Here is a 19,060-nt window from a genome sequence, read left to right on the forward strand (position 1 = left end):
ATTCATCTTCACAGCTTCCTTTGCAGAGGACTTCAAGTTTTCTTCCACTTCCTCTTGAAGAGCACTTAGCAGTGTTTTATTTCCAGTGGTGTACCTAGCACTTGGTTGTGGCATGTTCATGATCCCACAAAACAGTCTGGTACCTTCCCTGCCTATGCCCAAACATCTCATGCCATATATTAAACGCATATTTGCTTCATATATCCGGTTACTTGATGCCGAAGTTCTAAAAGCAGTGTCTGAATGACAGCTTTCACAAGTAAGATGCAACATACACACTATTCCAATTCTGTTTTCTTCGTCATATAATCTCAAACTTTTTGCACCACAGTCAGCACATACACAAGCAGATGATATAATATCAGATAGTATTTTCAAATCAATAAGCCTAAAACCACTAGTAGCTTGAGTGTCTGAGCCACAATCATCAAGTGATTGACAGCTGTCAATTTTCCTTCTCGAAGCACTCGCTTTCTTGGTTGAAGTATCGTTTCCATTTGTTATTATGGGGCTGGTTTTCAAGTTGTCTTTACTACATCGAGAAGCTTGACACTTTCTAACCTTTTTAAACACCTTACTAGAACGCGGCATGCTGCAAAATATAATAACAAGTCTACTTACAACTTTCGTAAAAATGTATTCCAAACAAACACTCGTAAACAAACGCTATAAATCAAAGAATATAAAACCAGCGGCAGAGATATTATTCCACAGCCTTCTTGATGTAGTACACAAACGTTCCCTGCATTGTGACTGCACAAAACTGGAAAAAAACGCAGTATAAATAGATATACGAGAGGATGAAGACCAAGATGGGGGGGCGTCGCCCTGTGCAAGCTATTACAAATTATTATTTTTTTCCCCCTTAGAAGCGGAATTGGAACGTAATATTTGGTAATTGAAATTTCAATACCATGTAGTAAATGAAGAGCCAATAAAATTTTTTTCACAAATTTGGTCATTTTCATGTACGTCCCCCCTTAATTAGTTCAGAAGGTATATCATCAACACCTGCCGCTTTCTTATCTGGTAGTTCTTTTAGTGCTTTTTCAAATTCATCTTTCAGAATTGTGTCCCCTAGTTCTTCTTTCTCTACTTCTTCGCTTAATTCTATCATATTATCTGTTAGAGGGTCTCCTTGATATAGCTCTTCAATGTATTCTTGCCATCTCTTCAGCGTGTCATATCCAAATAGTACCTTGCCCTCTTTGACATAAACCTACAATAATTAGTTTTGCAAAGATGATCTCAGATCCCAGAACTAAAACTGATACACAACACACAAAAATCAAACTGTCACTGAATGACATAAGTTGCCCCTCACTGAATAAAAAAAAATCCGAATATTTAGTCCCTACCTCTATTCTGTGCAAGTCTGAATAACGCGTTGCAGAACTGCTCACCCTTGCGCGCCGCTATGCTAAAACTGCAAATTGTATCTACACAGAGACACTCGTGAGGTGCAATGAGTTCTCTGTTAGTTGCAAATCGAAGTATTTTCGGAACACACTTGGTTCCTTTTCTACTTTTGAAAAAAACAAGATCAATTAAAAATTGTAGGAGAAATGTAGGTGAAAAATAATAAAATAGTGCAATAATAAAATAGGACTTCAAAAAGTTACCTTATACTTCCTCTTCATGTAAATAAGATTCCGTTACACTTCCTCCTCCTCAGATCAGTTGCCATTACATAATCGTCGTAATTAAACACATCGATACATTGAGACTTTACATTTGAAACATAACATTACAACTGCTTCCTCACTTTAACGCAGCTAACCACTATCTGCTTACTGCGCCTACACGCACACCAAAGATGATAATCCGGCCCTGCGATACAGCTTACAACATCGCTCCTCGCTCGCATGTAACAGCTAGAGAGAGAAGATATGACATTATTGTACAGTCTATTAATACTCCAATGACGCCTATCATTACCCCTCTGTCCGGCGGATCAGAATTTCACAGGTGAGATGATGTCAGTGACATTGCTGAGACTGGGAAATTTTACTTTACAAAAGCAATATTCTAATAAAATATGTAGAAATGTGAGTGCAAAAGTTTAATGATACAGTAGATCATTACACAAATAATAATAAACATATACATGACGGAAAATAAGTACAAATTATTGCTGGACCAGGGTGTATTCCCGGACAAGAGAAAAAAAATCCGGATTTCATGGTTAAAAATACTTTCCCCCGGTTGAAAACACACCTTTACCGTGTTAAGTAACAGTACAGGGTGATTCAAAAAGAGTACCACAACTTTAAAAATGTGTATTTAATGAAAGAAACACAATATAACCTTCTGTTATACATCATTACAAAGAGCATTTAAAAAGGTTTTTTTTCACTCAAAAACAAGTTCAGAGATGTTCAATATGGCCCCCTCCAGACACTCGAGCAATATCAACCCGATACTCCAACTCGTTCCACACTCTCTGTAGCATATCAGGCGTAACAGTTTGGATAGCTGCTGTTATTTCTCGTTTCAAATCATCAATGGTGGCTGGGAGAGGTATCCGAAACACCATATCCTTAACATACCCCCATAAGAAAAAATCGCAGGGGGTAAGATCAGGGCTTCTTGGAGGCCAGTGATGAAGTGCTCTGTCACGGGCTGCCTGGCGGCCGATCCATCGCCTCGGGTAGTTGACGTTCAGGTAGTTACGGACAGATAAGTGCCAATGTGGTGGCGCTCCATCCTGCTGAAATATGAATTGTTGTGCTTCTTGTTCCAGCTGAGGGAACAGCCAATTCTCCAACATCTCCAGATACTGTAGTCCAGTTACAGTAGCACCTTCGAAGAAAAAGGGACCAAAAACTTTATTGGCTGAAATGGCACAGAAAACGTTCACCTTAGGCGAGTCACGTTCATACTGAGTTGTTTCCCGCGGATTCTCAGTGCCCCATATACAGACATTGTGACGGTTGACTTTCCCGTTAGTGTGGAAAGTTGCTTCATCACTAAACACAATCTTTGAAACGAAAGATTCATCTGTTTCCATTTGAGCAAGGATAAAATCACAGAAATCGATTCTTTTAATCTTACCAGCTGCAGACAGTGCTTGAACCAATTTCAGACAAGGTTTCAGAACTAACCTTTTTCGTAGGACTCTCCATACAGTTGATTGTGGAATTTGCAGCTCTCTGCTAGCTCTGCGAGTCGATTTTCCTGGGCTGCGAACAAATGCTTGCTGGATGCGTGCTACATTTTCATCACTCGTTCTCGGCCGTCCAGAAGTTTTCCCTTTGCACAAACACCCATTCTCTGTAAACTGTTTATACCAACGTTTAATACACCACCTATCAGGAGGTTTAACACCATACTTCGTTCGAAATGCACGCTGAACAACTGTCGTCGATTCACTTCTGCCGTACTCATTAATACAAAAAGCTTTCTGTTGAGCGGTCGCCATCTTAGCATCAACTGACGCTGACGCCTAGTCAACAGCGCCTCAAGCGAACAAATGTACAACTAAATGAAACTTTATAGCTCCCTTAATTCGCCGACATATAGTGCTTAGCTCTGCCTTTTGTCGTTGCAGAGTTTTAAATTCCTAAAGTTGTGGTATTCTTTTTGAATCACCCTGTATATTTTCCATCGGAACTGCAAAACTTATCAATCTTTGAATGCGTATGGATTTATACACGGGCGTAGAATTTCCCTGCACTTTAGAAAACGAAACTCAGGGAAAAAGACGTTTTGGAAATATCTTTGGTGTGTAGCAACATGTACACTGCATATTTTGGTATTACGAAAGTATACATTGGAATTCCAACAAACACCGCGTGTTACCTTCTGAATCATTGAAATCGAGATTGCGATGTGCTTTTGTAAGCCAGTCATAGCTCACGCCACGTGACCTCGCCAGCCGATGACAGCGGATATTCAGAGCATAGGACACGTGATGTAGTTAGCCAACAGCAACGTCACTGTTAAATAGCACGAACGCACAAACTGGGAAAGATAATAGTGTAAATTAAAATACATAGTACCGCTACAAGAAAAGCAAAGCTTTCACGCATAATATTGGTCTCTTAAGTTTAATGGGTTGCAATAGGAGCTGAGCTTTCGCCTCTAATGTTGATCTTTTTTGCGCGTGTTACACTGTACGATATATCACACAAATGTGAAAGTAAAATTTGTAATGATGACATAAATGTCTGATCTTCAGGGTTCGAAATTCTTCTAAATGGCTCGTCATCAGGGAGTTGATTTTTAAATGAGAGTCAAACCTCTGTGCTTTAAGAAATTCATGGTATTTTCTCGCACATAGTTCAACTTACGTAAAAGGATATTTACATTGAAAGTAACGCTTTTCAAACCACCATTCGCAATATTATCCCGCGACCTGTTAGAAATACGAGGTGCGGCTAGAAAAAAACCGGACTGATGCTGGAAAAAACATTTATTTACAATTTCATGTTATCTCCTTCAATATACTCTCCTCCTCGGTCTCTACACCGCTCCATACGAATTTTCCACTGTCCATAGCAATGCTGCAGATCATTTTCGGTAAGTCCATACATTACTTCCGTCGCTTTTTCTTTTACTGCTTCAACAGTCTCAAGTCTAGTTCCTTTCAAAGCTGACTTGACTTTAGGGAAAAGAAAAAAAGTCACGGGGGCCAAATCAGGTCAGTAGGGTGGATGATCTAAGATGGGAATGTTGTTTTGCCAAAAACGTCTTCACTGACAACGCAGTGTGAGCTGGGGCATTGTCTTGGTGAAGGATTCATGACTTTTTTCTCCACAAATCGTTCCGTTTTCTCCGTACTCGCTCACGTAGGGTAGCCAGGACGCTAATGTAGTAATGCTGATTCACTGCTTGTCCCTCTGGTACCCTATCAATGTGCACAATCCCTTTGATGTCAAAAAAACAATCATCATTGTCTTGAATTTCGATTTTGACATTCGTGCTTTTTTTTTTTTTTTTTTTTTTTTTTTTTTTTTTGTCGTGGAGAACCAGGAGTTTTCCAATGCATCGATTGGCGTTTAGTTTCGGGATCGTAAGTAAGAAACCACGATTCATCGCAAGTAATAACATTTTGTAAGAAGGTGGGATCACTTTCAATGTTTTCCAGGATGTCAGAACAAATCATTCTTCGGCGTTCCTTCTGTTCAATTGTGAGACACTTTGGAACCATTTTTGAACACACTTTGTTCATGTTGAAACTTTCATGAAGAATCTGCCTAACACTTTCCTTGTCAACTCTTGTTAACTCAGACACTGCTCTGATTGTTAAACGGCGATCTTGTCGAACAAGTTTACCGATTTTTTCAATGTTTGCATCAGTTTTTGCTGACAATGGTCTGCCAGTGCGAGTGTCATCACTGGTGTCTTCGCGGCCATCTTTAAATCGTTTAAACCACTCAAACACTTGTGTTCGCGATAAACAATCATCGCCGTACACTTGTTGTAACATTACAAACGTTTCACTTGCAGATTTTCCTAGTTTGAAACAAAATTTGATGTTAACACGCTGTTCTTTCTGTACACTCAACATTTTCCGACGCACAGGCAAAACGTCTACTACTTAAAACAGACGCCACGGGCAGACTGAGTGCAGGAGGCAGATGAAACTCGAGCAGTAGGCGGAGCGAGAGTCACGTGACAGGCCACGCGACTTTCAGCCTTATTGCATTCGTTTTATTGTTTCACCAGTACTAGTCCGGTTTTTTCCTAGCCACACCTCGTAAGTTCGTTTCAGCAGTTGCCAGATAGCGCAGATAACTGACGGCACCGCGCTTGCGCAGCTACCATGACGTAGGAAACCCATTTGTACGTACGTGTAAAATATTAAAAGATCAGACATCAGAGGATACTCCAATAGCATCGGAATTTCGTGAACCATACTAAAATGTGCACATTTAAAGTGCGCATTCCTATGTCCAGATTCCCAATGAAGTAGACCTCGACCTGATATATTAAGCTTTTCAGTGTGGTTTTCGGGATGTAAATTTTCTTGGAGCACCAGTACTGTATTATATCATGTTTGGTTCTTTATTATGGCATAATGCCATACGTGCTAGAAGATGAAAACGTGCACCTGAAATGCAGCGAACAGTTGAAACTAGCCAGTACTGTGGAATTAAACATTTCGTTTCAAATACATTGACTGCCTCTGCGGAAGAGGTTAATAAGAGCCAAATTTCTTTAGCAAACAGACAAAAAAAACTTCATTGTTCTGCAAAGCGATTAATGCTTGAATGTCAGAAATGTGGAAATAAAATAAAATCTGAAACTAGTAACATATTTTAGCCTTCCATAATTATGTGACTGTATTTTAATTCACTAGATAACTCCTAGTCACAGATATGTTTTGTTTTCATTTGACGTGAGAGTAAACGAAGGGAAAGAGCAAAATCACTAAATTTAAACACGGGTCACACTGCTCTGCGCATGACCCCCGGATCTACATTTGCGAACCGGGTCAATACTAACAAAAATCGAATTTTCAAAAATAAGTTAATCTTGTAGAGCTCATCTTTGTGAAAAGTCTGAAACATAAAACATGTGTGTTCGAGGAAATTTAAGACATGTTATTTGGTCTTAAGTGTGCCAAACTGCAGTGCCACGCCTCTTCATACAGAATTCTTCTATCGCACGTCGCTGTATTTCGCTCTGTGGAATTGAAACGTGTATAATTTTTAATGGATGCCATCAAACTATATTCAGGACAGTGGAAATTGACATGTCCTGTGGTGCCTCTCCTGCTCCCAGGTTCACAGCCTGCCCCTCTTTCTTTTTTTTTAAAAAAAAAAAAAAAAAAAAGAAAAAATCTCGCAATTAATAGCGGATGGGATTATTTGTAATCGGGAGAACAAGAACTTTTCAGAAAATTTGCGCTCTTTATTGCCTATTAGCTAATAACTTGCTGTTTTGTGTGACATAAAATTAAATGTAGGATACATAAAACCAATAAAGACAAAAGACAAGCAAGAAAGTACAGATTTCTTCAATCCTTAGCTCCTAGCATTTTTTTCCCTCTCTCTAATCTTGCCACAGCTTTATATGGCTTGCTTTCCATTCTGCGAAAGAATCTATTACCCCATCAAAGTTGGTCAAACGTTTTCCTACATGAAAAATTGAAATGTCGTTATCTGGTACTGAAAAAGCTATTAATACAAATAATACGCAAGACTGGTGTGGTTTCTCGATCTGATTACGTCTATTTTATCATCGTATGTTAGATAAAATAAAATAGGCCCTTTTTTTAACACACACTATATAAACGAGACTGTTTTGGCACAAATGGTCATTTTTATAACACGACAGAATATAATTCTGCCTATTAGGCCTACTACAAACAAAAAGCTTTGTTAGGAAATAGTTTCACATTTCATTCATACGCACCAGTTTCTCAAGCATGAGATCGAAAAGTAGTATTAAGAAATTATGTAAATTTGGAATCGTCTTCGATATGTGTGCTGTCCCCGTTTCTTCTCCTTCCTCGTTCTAACAAACGATCTTGTCATGACCAATTCCGTAGCTATTCCTGCCATTGTCGAAATTTGTTCGCCGATTAACTTCACAAAGCCTGCCAGAATCACCGGATAAGTTATCCCGTGCTAGGCGTTGTTACGTGTTAGTAAAACACGCTCGGGCGTACGTTAACTCTTTAAAGCCTGTACTATGATAAGTTGACGGGCTTCACCTTATAAGAAAGGATTTTAGTAAATATGTTGACCGCGTGTACCTGAATGGAGGCAAAATCAGACTTACGCCCACTCAATAACAATAATGATACGTCAAGCAAGTCTAAAGTGCAACTACACGTTAGGACGGGCAAGAAACATACACAGCAGATGCTACCAATTGTTAATAATACGGTCGCCAGCATAATTAGGCATTGAGTTTTTTCCTTGTACAAGTGGATGTACGTACAAGCATAACAACACGTAGTAATACTGCATTATATGGTAAATTTTAGAACCAGAAAAATCTACTGAACTAATATTTTCCCTTTCTGTACTAATTTGGACAAGCTATAAATTCTCAACATTACACTATAATGATTACTACAAACTGCGTTTTGTCTATTGATCTGACTGAAATCGGGCATAGGTTACCCTAGACATAGCACTTTTGAAACACACAAACGTCAATTTTAATAAGGGTAAAACACTGATAAATTTAGATTTTATATTGACTTTAACTTTGCAGGTCAAATCAGTTCAGTACACTCCAGAATTTAAATGAATAGAAAAGAAAAGACTGGAGGGGGGTTGGGGGGGGGGGGGGGGAGGACCCTGAAACTGTTATGATCACTGTGTTGCAACTATTAACTATTGGAAACATTAATCACCCAAGATTTACAAAATATGAGTTACTACTCTTTTTGTCTTATTACTTCCTCATTTAACTACCATTATTTTTGTCTCTAATTAAGCTTCATTACTAAACCAGTTCCAAAATTAACTTCCAACTTTGTCAGACCTTTGTTCTTTGCTTATATTTTCATTAACAATAAAGCTCCTTAAAATTCATTCTATCATAAAAAGCTCTGCAGGAAATTCTTATTAACATAAACTTTAAATCTTCATTTCGGGGCACTCGGATTGCACAACATGTGGAAAGGACCCTGTCTAGGTTAGTGATAAGGATAATTAATTGATAGGACAATTCTGGTAAAAGTTAAGTTGTTATTGAACAGTCAGGAACAAAATTAACACTGGTCCACACGAATACAATTCTAAAGATTCAACCTGTTCGTGTCGATGCGGCGGTTGGCGGGCGGCGAGATGGCGAGGCGCACAGCACACATACAATCACAGCTATGGCTCTTGGTATATCGGCACTTTGCTTCTTCTTATCGTCGCAATCCTTTTCAATTCAGTGCCTATAGAAGATAGCCATGCTGTGTAGTCGTCGGAAACGGCACATCCGAGGCTCAGTGAAACCACTTTTTCCAGGATAGCCTCCTCGATCCGGAACGTGTTCCTCAGACCGATGCCCAACTCCGACTGTATTGCTGAGCCCGTTATGCCGTGCCGCGCCAGTGTGCATTTTCCCGCGCTCGCCTGCCATCCACCCTTTAACGCTCCACTACAGATAGGGTATTCACCAAAGGTTTTACAGTCCCCCTATCCTAATACATTGCCTACGTATGGACCAGGCGCACAATTACAATTTTAAACATGTTACAATAGATTCAACATCAATTCTGTTATAGCATTTCTTGAAATTTGACATAAATATCAATATTCACATCGAAAGTTGCTTACATTTTCTTTAACATCATGATACGAAAAGAAAAAGAAATGAAATCAAAACATTCCTTACATTAATTCATCGAAAATCAGAAGAAAAATTATTATATGTGCGGTTGTTGTTGTTACAACTTCCAGAATAGAACTTAAGCGGATGCTAACCGCGGACTGTACAACTGGTCCTTACTAATGTAGCGATCTGGCCAAAAATGTTCTGTCAAATTTCATTTTTTGGATACACCGAGAAGATAATACTTTCTCGCCTGTTATTCCTATTAGTCGTTTATTTCCACTCTGGTAGTCTGAATCTATCAATTTCGCTAGTAATTATAACAACGCTGATCATTCGCAAACCCAATCAACGACATAATCAGACAGCCATTGGCATTCATCCGTTCGGTTTTACTCCGCTCAGCTCGTATAGCCCCGTCCCCTTTTGTCTGCGGAAAGTTTATTTCTAGATGCGACGAGGATTTCCCTGACAGAGAAATCACGTACACTATGCACGCATTCAAAAATCAACTTGTGATTCATTCAGAAATCAACTTAAAATGTGTTCAAAAATGTTCAGAAACCAACAGGGATGCGTTTCAAAATCATATGAATAATCGATAGACTAACGTGCGCTGGATGCTAGGCGCTTTGTGAAACAATTTTTTTTTTTTTTCTCCCATGAATGTGAATTTGGGACCCACTTTTCCCTGTAACATGTAGCTGCTTGCTGCGACTGCTTGCGCAGCTAACAGCCACATTCCTGTAGCCAGAAGCGGGAGAATCTACTGTTCAAACGCAACTCAACTGCGCATGCGCATGAGACCTCTCGTAACTGCTAAAACGAATCTAATGTGAACCGTTGTGACTTCACGCTCATCGGAGGCAATTTGTTTTTACGAAGGAGTGCATAGTCTTGACACATTTTGCTGTTGGCAAACGCTTGCATGAGCACAGTGTGTCGTCGTTTTTTTAGCACGTTTCACTCCTCCTGAGGGAGAAGGCAGCCTGTTTTAAGGCTTATCTCAGTGCCCTTCGTCAGCCAGAGGTTTACATCTTTATTTTATTTAATTTAGATAACTTATATTTTTGAATGCATGCTATACATAATATTGGTTTTTTAGGTTCATTAACATACAAATAAGTGATTGGTAACATTATAAATTAAAATAATTGAAATATAAATAAAAATAAGTGATTTACGATTAAGTAATGGTTTACATTGTTTAGGGTGCTTATATTATGGATTAGGGTGGTTGCGATTTTTATCATAGTTTTCGTACTATGAGAGTGGTGCGTGTTCTCCCCCCCCCCCCCCCCCCCACTTTTGTTCTGCTTGCTTGTGCAGGAGTGTTATGTGTTGTGTCGTGATTGTTGTGGTGTTCATACTTTTGTCTCTTTACTTCTAGGTTACAGGTTCTCCTTTCCTGTTACTGCAGTACTCGGAGCTGGGCACTACAGTATTTATGATTCTATGATTGTTCTTGTTCTCTTTTGTTGTGTTTTTCTGTATGATACTGGTGTGTTTTGTGTGGTGTGGAGCAGTTGCAGAGTTTTGGATGTGGATTTTGGTGCGTCATACAGGGTTATTACAAATGATTGAAGCGATTTCACAGCTCGACAATAACTTTATTATTTGAGATATTTTCACAATGCTTTGCACACACGTACAAAAACTCAAAGTTTTTTTAATCGTTCACAAATGTTCGATATGTGCCCCTTTAGTGATTCGGCAGACATCAAGCCGATAATCAAGTTCCTCCCACACTCGGCGCAGCATGTCCCCATCAACGAGTTCGAAAGCACCGTTGATGCAATCTCGCAGTTCTGGCACGTTTCTTGGTAGAGGAGGTTTAAAAACTGAATCTTTCACATAACCCCACAGAAAGAAATCGCATGGGGTTAAGTCGGGAGAGCGTGGAGGCCATGACATGAATTGCTGATCATGATCTGCACCACGACCGATCCATCGGTTTTCCAATCTCCTGTTTAAGAAATGCCGATCATCATGATGGAAGTGCGGTGGAGCACCATCCTGTTGAAAGATGAAGTCGGCGCTGTCGGTCTCCAGCTGTGGCATGAGCCAATTTTCCAGCATGTCCAGATACACGTGTTCTGTAACGTTTTTTTCGCAGAAGAAAAAGGGGCCGTAAACTTTAAACCGTGAGATTGCACAAAACACGTTAACTTTTGGTGAATTGCGAATTTGCTGCACGAATGTGTGAGGATTCTCTACCGCCCAGATTCGCACATTGTGTCCGTTCACTTCACCATTAAGAAAAAATGTTGCTTCATCACTGAAAACAAGTTTCGCACTGAACGCATCCTCTTCCATGAGCTGTTGCAACCGCGCCGAAAATTTAAAGCGTTTTACTTTGTCATCGGGTGTCAGGGCTTGTAGCATGTGTAAACGGTAAGGCTTCTGCTTTAGCCTTTTCCGTAAGATTTTCCAAACCGTCAGCTGTGGTACGTTTAGCTCCCTGCTTGCTTTATTCGTCGACTTCCGCGGGCTACGCGTGAAACTTGCCCGCACGCGTTCAACCGTTTCTTCGCTCACTGCAGGCCGACCCGTTGATTTCCCCTTACAGAGGCATCCAGAAGCTTTAAACTGCGCATACCATCGCCGAATGGAGTTAGCAGTTGGTGGATCTTTGTTGAACTTCGTCCTGAATTGTCGTTGCACTGTTATGACTGACTGATGTGAGTGCATTTCAAGCACGACACACGCTTTCTCGGCTCCTGTCGCCATTTTGTCTCACTGCGCTCTCGAGCGCTCTGGCAGCAGAAACCTGAAGTGCGGCTTCAGCCGAACAAAGCTTTGAGTTTTTCTACGTATCTGTCGTGTGTCGTGACCATATGTCAATGAATGGAGCTACAGTGAATTTATGAAATCGCTTCAATCATTTGTAATAGCCCTGTACTTCATGTCGTGGGCTTTTGCTATGGTCTTTCGTCTAGGTGAAGTGGGGTTGTTTCAAGAAGAGCCAGTTGTGTCATTGTTGGTGCTAGGTCGGGGAATATTCTGAAGGTGGGATTGGATGAGAAGTTTCGCCTTATGCAAGTCACCTTTTTTATTTTGTTTCACCTATACATGTTTCAACACTTTAGTGCTATCATCAGTGGGTTCTATTTTTATTTTTAACTTACATGATGTTATTGTCCACTTGGTTTGGTAGCTGTTCTGCTACACAATATATAACTTATCTGCAAACAGCAAAACGTAATTTATTTTCTGTTTGTTATGCATTTACGAATGGAAATAAGACTGTATCAAGTTTTGTTCCTGTAACTTACAGTTTTGAAGTTGTGGTACGTTTTCCTGTGTTGTTGGCGAAGTAAATAGGCTTACTTCTTTGCCTGTTTTCGCGTGGCAATGCAGTTTTCCCGATTACTCAAAACATAGGCGGAGTTTTCGCTGCCATTACGTGTTGTTGTGGCTGTGTGGCGTTCATTTGTTTCGTAGCGTGTTCTGCTGGGTGAGGCGGGCGAGTTTGAGTTGTATTTGGTGTTAGTGGTGTGTGGTTTGTGTGGGTTTGCGTGTGTGAGATGAGTACTGGGGCAGAGAGAGAGAGAGAGAGAGAGAGAGAGAGAGAGAGGATTTGTGTGTGTGTGTGTGTGTGTGTGTGTGTGTGTGTGTGTGTGTGTTACCTGTATAGTTCTTCTATTGTGGCGAAGAAGGTTTTGTTGCACAGTGATGTGTATCCATTGAGTACTTTCTTTCCTTGGGCTATTGATTTTTGGATGTGGTAGTTTTCTTCTATCGTTAGTTTTTGGTATAGGCTGCTGCTAGTTTTCAGGATGTGAAGGTCAGTTTCAATGTTTTCTGGGTGGTGGTTGTGTGCTACCAGGTGGTCTGCAAATGTTGAGTGTGTGCTATTGCTTTTCACTGCTCTGAGGTGTTTATTATATCTGGTTCTGAAGGTCCTACATGTTTGGCCCACATACAGATTGACAGCAGTTGCAAGTAAGTTGGTAGGTGCCGGACTGGCTGTATGTGTCAGTGTTGGTAGTATTTCTTCAGAGTCTGCTCTGTTTTGAGCTACTGTACGTGCTGGGTATGTGTATTTGAATTTTGGTCGCCGTGTCGTTGGTGGTTTGTTTGTCAGTATGTCTTCCATGTCTGGCCTTATATGGGATCCATATCTTGCTCTGAGTTTGACGGGTCTTGTCTGGAGCGCTGTCATGTCTGTGATCTCGTATACTTCGTTGCTTGGGGTGCAAGGTGGTAGTTTTACGATCCTGCGCAATAGATGTCGCTCTGTTGTGTATAGTTTTTCCACTACAGTCTTGGGTATACCGCCTAGTGGCGCTGAGGTGTATTCGTAAATAGGTCTGATGTATATTTTATACGTGTGTATGTTTTGTTTAGTAGGTGCTGAAGATGAGTCTTATAGTTTAGGTGTTTGTCAAGGAATACCCCGAGGTATCTTGCGGAGTCCGTGAGTTGTAGGGGTTAGTTCCAGAGTCTGAGGGTGATGGCGGTACATTTTTGTTGTCGTTTTCGAGTCTGGTTTAGAGTCTGATTTCGGTGCTGGTATAGCACTGTTTTTTAGTGGGGTTTGGTCTTATCCTCCATTTTGTCATCCAGTCTTCGAGTTTGCTCAAGTATCTTGTGGCTTTTCATTGTATGATGTCTGTCCGGAGGCCTGTGCTCCATTAGGCGGTATCGTCCGCATATAGCGCCAATTTTTCGTTGGCATCTCTTGGGGTCGGTACGTCATGCGTGTACAGCGGAGATAGTATAGCTCCTTGTGGGACGCCTGCCTCTGGTGTGAATGGTTCTGATGCTGCGTCATTTACATGGACTCAGGAAATGCTTCCGGTGATCTGGATGCGTATGAGGCGCACTAGTTTGGGTGGGATGCCCAGTTTAATTAGCTTGTAGAGCAAACCGTTGTGCCATAATCGGTCGAAGGCGCGTTCGATGTCTAAAAATATGGCTATTGTGCAATGGGATCTGTTGAATCCTTTGGTGATGTCACTAGTAAGTTTGAGGAGAGGGTCGGAGGTGGAGCGGTGCTTTCGGAATCCGGATTGCAGGACAGGGAGTAGTTTTCTGTCTGCGTATTTTTGTAGTCTGTCATTGAGGATGCGTTCATATGTCTTCCCTATAACGTCTAGTAGTGATATTGGTCTGTAGGAGAGGGGGTAAGTTGTTGGTTTGTCGGCTTTATGTATCATTATGGTTTTACTTTTCTTACATGTCTTGGGGATTGCTTTGTTAAGCAGTAGTTGAATATTAGTGATACCATTGAGATTATGGTGGGGAAGGGGGAGTTTTGGATATGTATGCGTTTGATGGTGTTCAGTCCAGGGGCAGAGTTTTGTCCTGTCGTTATTGAGTTTATAATTTCTGTGTCTTGGATTGATTTTGTCAGTTCGGCAGTGTCTTCTGTTTCTACTGTTGGGCTGTTGAGAATGTCGGGGAGTTGGTCTTTGACATATCGGCAGAAATCATTGTCGAATTTGTCGTCGATTGGGAAGGAATGGGTGGATTGGAGGATGTTTTGGAAGGCGTCTGCTTGTTTTTTGGGGTCTGTGGCTGGCTCATTATCTATCAGGTGCATGTGGTTGGAGGGTTTCTTTTGGCCTGTTAACGTTTTGAACTTATTCCAAAATTTGCAGCCTTCTTTGTAATTTAGCTGTCGACATGTCATCCCATTCTTTTTGTTTGTGGCGGGAGACGAGACGTTTTGCCTGTGCGTTGAGGCGGTTCCATTGACTTTCGAGATATGGGTTTCGAGTTCTCGTCATTTCGCGCTGAAGTCGTTTTTTCTGTCGGATGATTGCTAGCACCTCCGCTGGTATGGTAGGGCGCCAGTTGTTAATTGTTTTTTGCGGGACTGCTTCGTCTGTGGCCTTATTGATAGCGTTTTCTAATTGGGTGTTTATGTAGTCTAAATCGTCATTGTCTGAGTTATGGGGGCTGTCAGTTCATTTTGTATGGTTGTTTTGTACTTGGCCCAGTCCACTGTGGAGTATAGCCAGATGGTGTGTTGTGTGTGGTGAGGGTTAGGGGCGTTAATTGCTGAGGTACAGGAAAGGATGGGGAGGTGGCCACTGGTTATGGGGTCTCCTCGCCGGGGTTCTGTGAAGGTGTCGAATAGGATGGGATTATGGAGGATATGGTCTGGTGTAGAGGTGCCCTGGTGTGCTATGAAGGTTGGTTGGTTTAGTGCTAGTCTCGTTATGGGATAGGTGGTTAGGATGTCAAAGAGGACGCGGCTGTTGGCGTTTGTCGCAGTGTCTCCAAGTTGATTGTGTCTTGCATTTATGTCTGTTAGTAGAAGGAGTTTGTTGTGTGTCGTCATTAGGTATTGTAGGAAGTCGTATGGGATTGGGTGTCCTGATGGGTTATAGAGGCAGGTGACCGTTAGTCGGCATTGTCGTTGCATCCGGATTTGCACCACAACGGCTTCCGTGTCTTGGAGGTGTTGTGGGAGGGGTATCTGTACTGTGGGTATGTTGGTGTTTGTGTAGATCGCCACCGCTCCTCGGGCATCGTGTCTGTTCTGCGTGATTTCAAGGTCTTTTCCTAGCAGTTGTCTGGTGGTTTACTTCATCAAGAACCTATCCACTCATTACAAACATGTCTCCACGTGAACATCCACAGTATGTATAACCTTAGGGTTCAGTATTGGATAATCACAAGCCTAACGTAAAAAAGTGTGAAGCCCTCTGATTAACAAAATTATGAGACCTGACAGCTTCTCCAAATTTGAAATTATTTCAATATCTGTGCAGAGTGCAAGTAAAACAAGAGGGTATGTCCAGGAAATGAAATACAGTACAATGGTGAAAGAAGCATACACGTTGCATCGAGAAACAAAATAAGAAAGATATTACCTTAAAGAGCAAAAAATACCACAATACAGTACATCTTAACACTAACGAAATGGCTTAAAACTAAGCAAATAACCAGTTTTTCAAAAGTATTTACAAAGTCCACATGTCAGAGTAATGTGCAAACTTAGTTGCTGTCTGACAAGAATCTTTGGCGTTAAAGAGCAAAAACATCAGAATACAGTACATCTTAACACTAAAGAAGTGGCTTAAAACTAAGAAAATAATCAGGGTAGCAATATCAGCAAGAAAAGAGTATACATAAAGTGATTGACGAACATATGTAAGAGACATAACTCCTTTTGCTATAAACAGATTTATTTTACTGCAGTTGTTTTTAATATGTCATTCTAAAAAAAAAACACATTCATTACAACAGTAACTCTAACGTACAACATGCAAGTCTCATCCACTTCAATAAACATTTTATTACAGTGGGTTTCACAGTGGAATGTAAACCATTTCATTTTCATAAAGTGTATCTATGGTACTACTATTGACAGTGCCATAATGTTAATATATTACCAGACACATTAATTTCGCACAGTTGGTAAAATATAAAATAATGATCTTGGGGTATTGGCCATGGCTTTCCCTTAGTAACCATCCCAGAAAATATAGGATGGTGACAGAGAATATTTGGTTGTGCAATACTGTAGTCGCTTTGGTGTGGTACTGGATTTGCGATGTGTTTCTGAAAATAAATCAGAGATACATTGAATGAATTATTGAATATTTTTTGATCGAACCTGGCAGTAATGGAAAGAACAAACACAAGTAGAATAACATCACTATATACCAAATTAGAAAACAATTAAGTAAGTACTGATTAGTAACATAAATTTTGTACACAACGTACACCACTCCGTCACCAATGAGGTGCATACCAATCCCAAGTGAAATGCGTAGGAGTAAAAATTCCTGCATTTGAGCAAATATGAAGTTGTTAAATGGTGAAGGATATAATCAGCTAATGTGATCGGTTATTACATTCACATTGTAAGTGGGCAGCTGGAGATAGTGATATAGTGTTTTCCCACAGTCATTTTGTAGACGCATCTTCGAGGTGTTAAGCATTCTAACAGCATCTTCATAATATATACATTTATTAACGAGGCTTGACTAAAAACCAACCATCACAATTTCAAAAGAATAGTGATTTCTTCCAATCATTCATCATATTCTGTACATCCCACCAAAAAGGCGAACCTACAGGGCTGTGGATCGAGTAAAGGTACACATAAACAAAAGACAACCACACATAGCCTAAGCTGTACAATCATCATCGTTTCCCCTCCATCCAACATCTGGATGGGTTGGGATAGCAATGGTACTTCGCCACTTTACTCAGTCCTTCCACCATTCTTCTTCCACAATTTGGTTCCATACCAAGTTTCTCAACCTTAAACTCATCTTCACTGTATCAATCCATCTTGTTCCCGGTCTTCCCCTTGGCCTCTTGCCCTCAATCTTGAACTCCATCATTCTTCTTAGTATTCTTCCTCCTTCCATCCTCTTCACATGCCCAAACCATTTTAATCTATTCTTTTCAATTTTCTCAGTCAACTTCTCCACTCCAATTTCCTTCCTAACATCCTTCATTTTACACTCTCTCTCTTCATCTTCCCTAGCATAATTCTGAGAAACTCCATTTCACTGGATTGTATCCTACTCTCCTCTCTTCTAGTCATAGTCCAAGTCTCTGAGCTGTAAATTGGTATGGGTGTGAAGTAAGTCTCGTATAGCACCAGCTTGCACGTCATTAGCACTTCCCTTCCCCACACCAAGCCCCTCACACACTGGTAAAATGTACTACTGTATAGTATTCTTTTACTAATTTCTGTCTCCAAACGAGCATTCTCCATTAAAACCCTTACACATATTATCAATAAACTATCACATAACTGCTTAATGCTAGTTCTGCTTATGCCAGTTAAATGTGTTCTAGTGAATGGGATGAGAAGGTCCGTGTTACGCAAGACACCATTTTTCTGCTTTGTTTCACCCATACATGTTTCAGCACTTCTCTGCTATCATCAGTAGGTTTTATTTTTAACTGTAAAATTGTTATAACATATTAACATTTGTGTTGTTTACAACATTATGTCACAAAGTTTCATTTGTAGCTTAATTGGCGAAAAGTGGATGTATGCATTAGTTAACATACCTTACATGTTATTGTCCATTTATTTTGGTAGCTATTCTGCTTTTGATCTAATCAGCCATGAACTTATTGCTTACAAAACTAGAATTTTATGGGGTTTGGGGACTTTCCCTCAAATGGTTCAAGTCTTATCTCTGTGATAGACAAAGTACATATATTTCATGAAGGCAAAGAATATTTTTCAGATTTCAAAAAGCTAGCTATGGGGTGCCCTAGCATTCCATGTTAGGCCCACTGTTGTTCTTGGTATATATAAACGATTTGCCTAACCATCTGAGTGTTGCAGAAATGGTGATGGTCGCCGATGACACCAGCATTTTCATAATGAGATACACCGAGGATAATCTACAGCTGACTGTCTCTAAGACCATAAATGAGACCGGAAAATGGTTTAGCTATAATGCTTTGATCGTAAATAAGAATAAAACGGTATTGATGAATTTCAGTACTATAAACGTGAAGCTAGAAGAAGAGTAAAAGCTGAGTTAGGGAACTATGTTATTGCACATGCTCCATACACAAAATTCCTAGGTATATGGGTGGATTAGAACTTGAGATGGGATAATCATCTAGAAGTTTTGAGTAAAAAACTAAGTAAATGCTGCTATGTGCTAAGAATGCTTCAGGACTGTTGCAACACTGAATCATTGCTGTGTGCCTACTACGCTTATATGAACAGTTTGCTTAGACATGGTGTGATATTTTGGGGAAATACAGGTACGGCAAAAGAAGTTTTCAAACTTTAAAAAAGAGCTATTAGAATAATGAAAGGGATTCCCTGTAGAGTGTCATGCAGGGAAATATTGAAAGAATTTAAAATAATGACTCTTCCTAGCATATACAT

The 19,060-nt window shown here is 40.3% G+C and overlaps 1 protein-coding gene across 1 annotated transcript in view; it reads right to left on the reverse strand.

Annotated features, from left to right (window-relative positions):
* Positions 1-964: 964 nt before the first annotated feature.
* Positions 965-19,060, reverse strand: part of LOC124718660 — a 92,063-nt gene continuing 73,967 nt past the window's right edge. Inside the window, exon 4 of the mRNA XM_047244287.1 lies at positions 965-1,219. Within this exon, the coding sequence (XP_047100243.1) occupies positions 965-1,219 (255 nt within the window). The remainder of the gene's footprint in view (positions 1,220-19,060) is intronic.

This window comes from Schistocerca piceifrons, chromosome 10 (assembly GCF_021461385.2).
Source record: "Schistocerca piceifrons isolate TAMUIC-IGC-003096 chromosome 10, iqSchPice1.1, whole genome shotgun sequence".
In the NCBI taxonomy this organism is placed as follows: Eukaryota; Metazoa; Arthropoda; class Insecta; order Orthoptera; family Acrididae; genus Schistocerca; species Schistocerca piceifrons.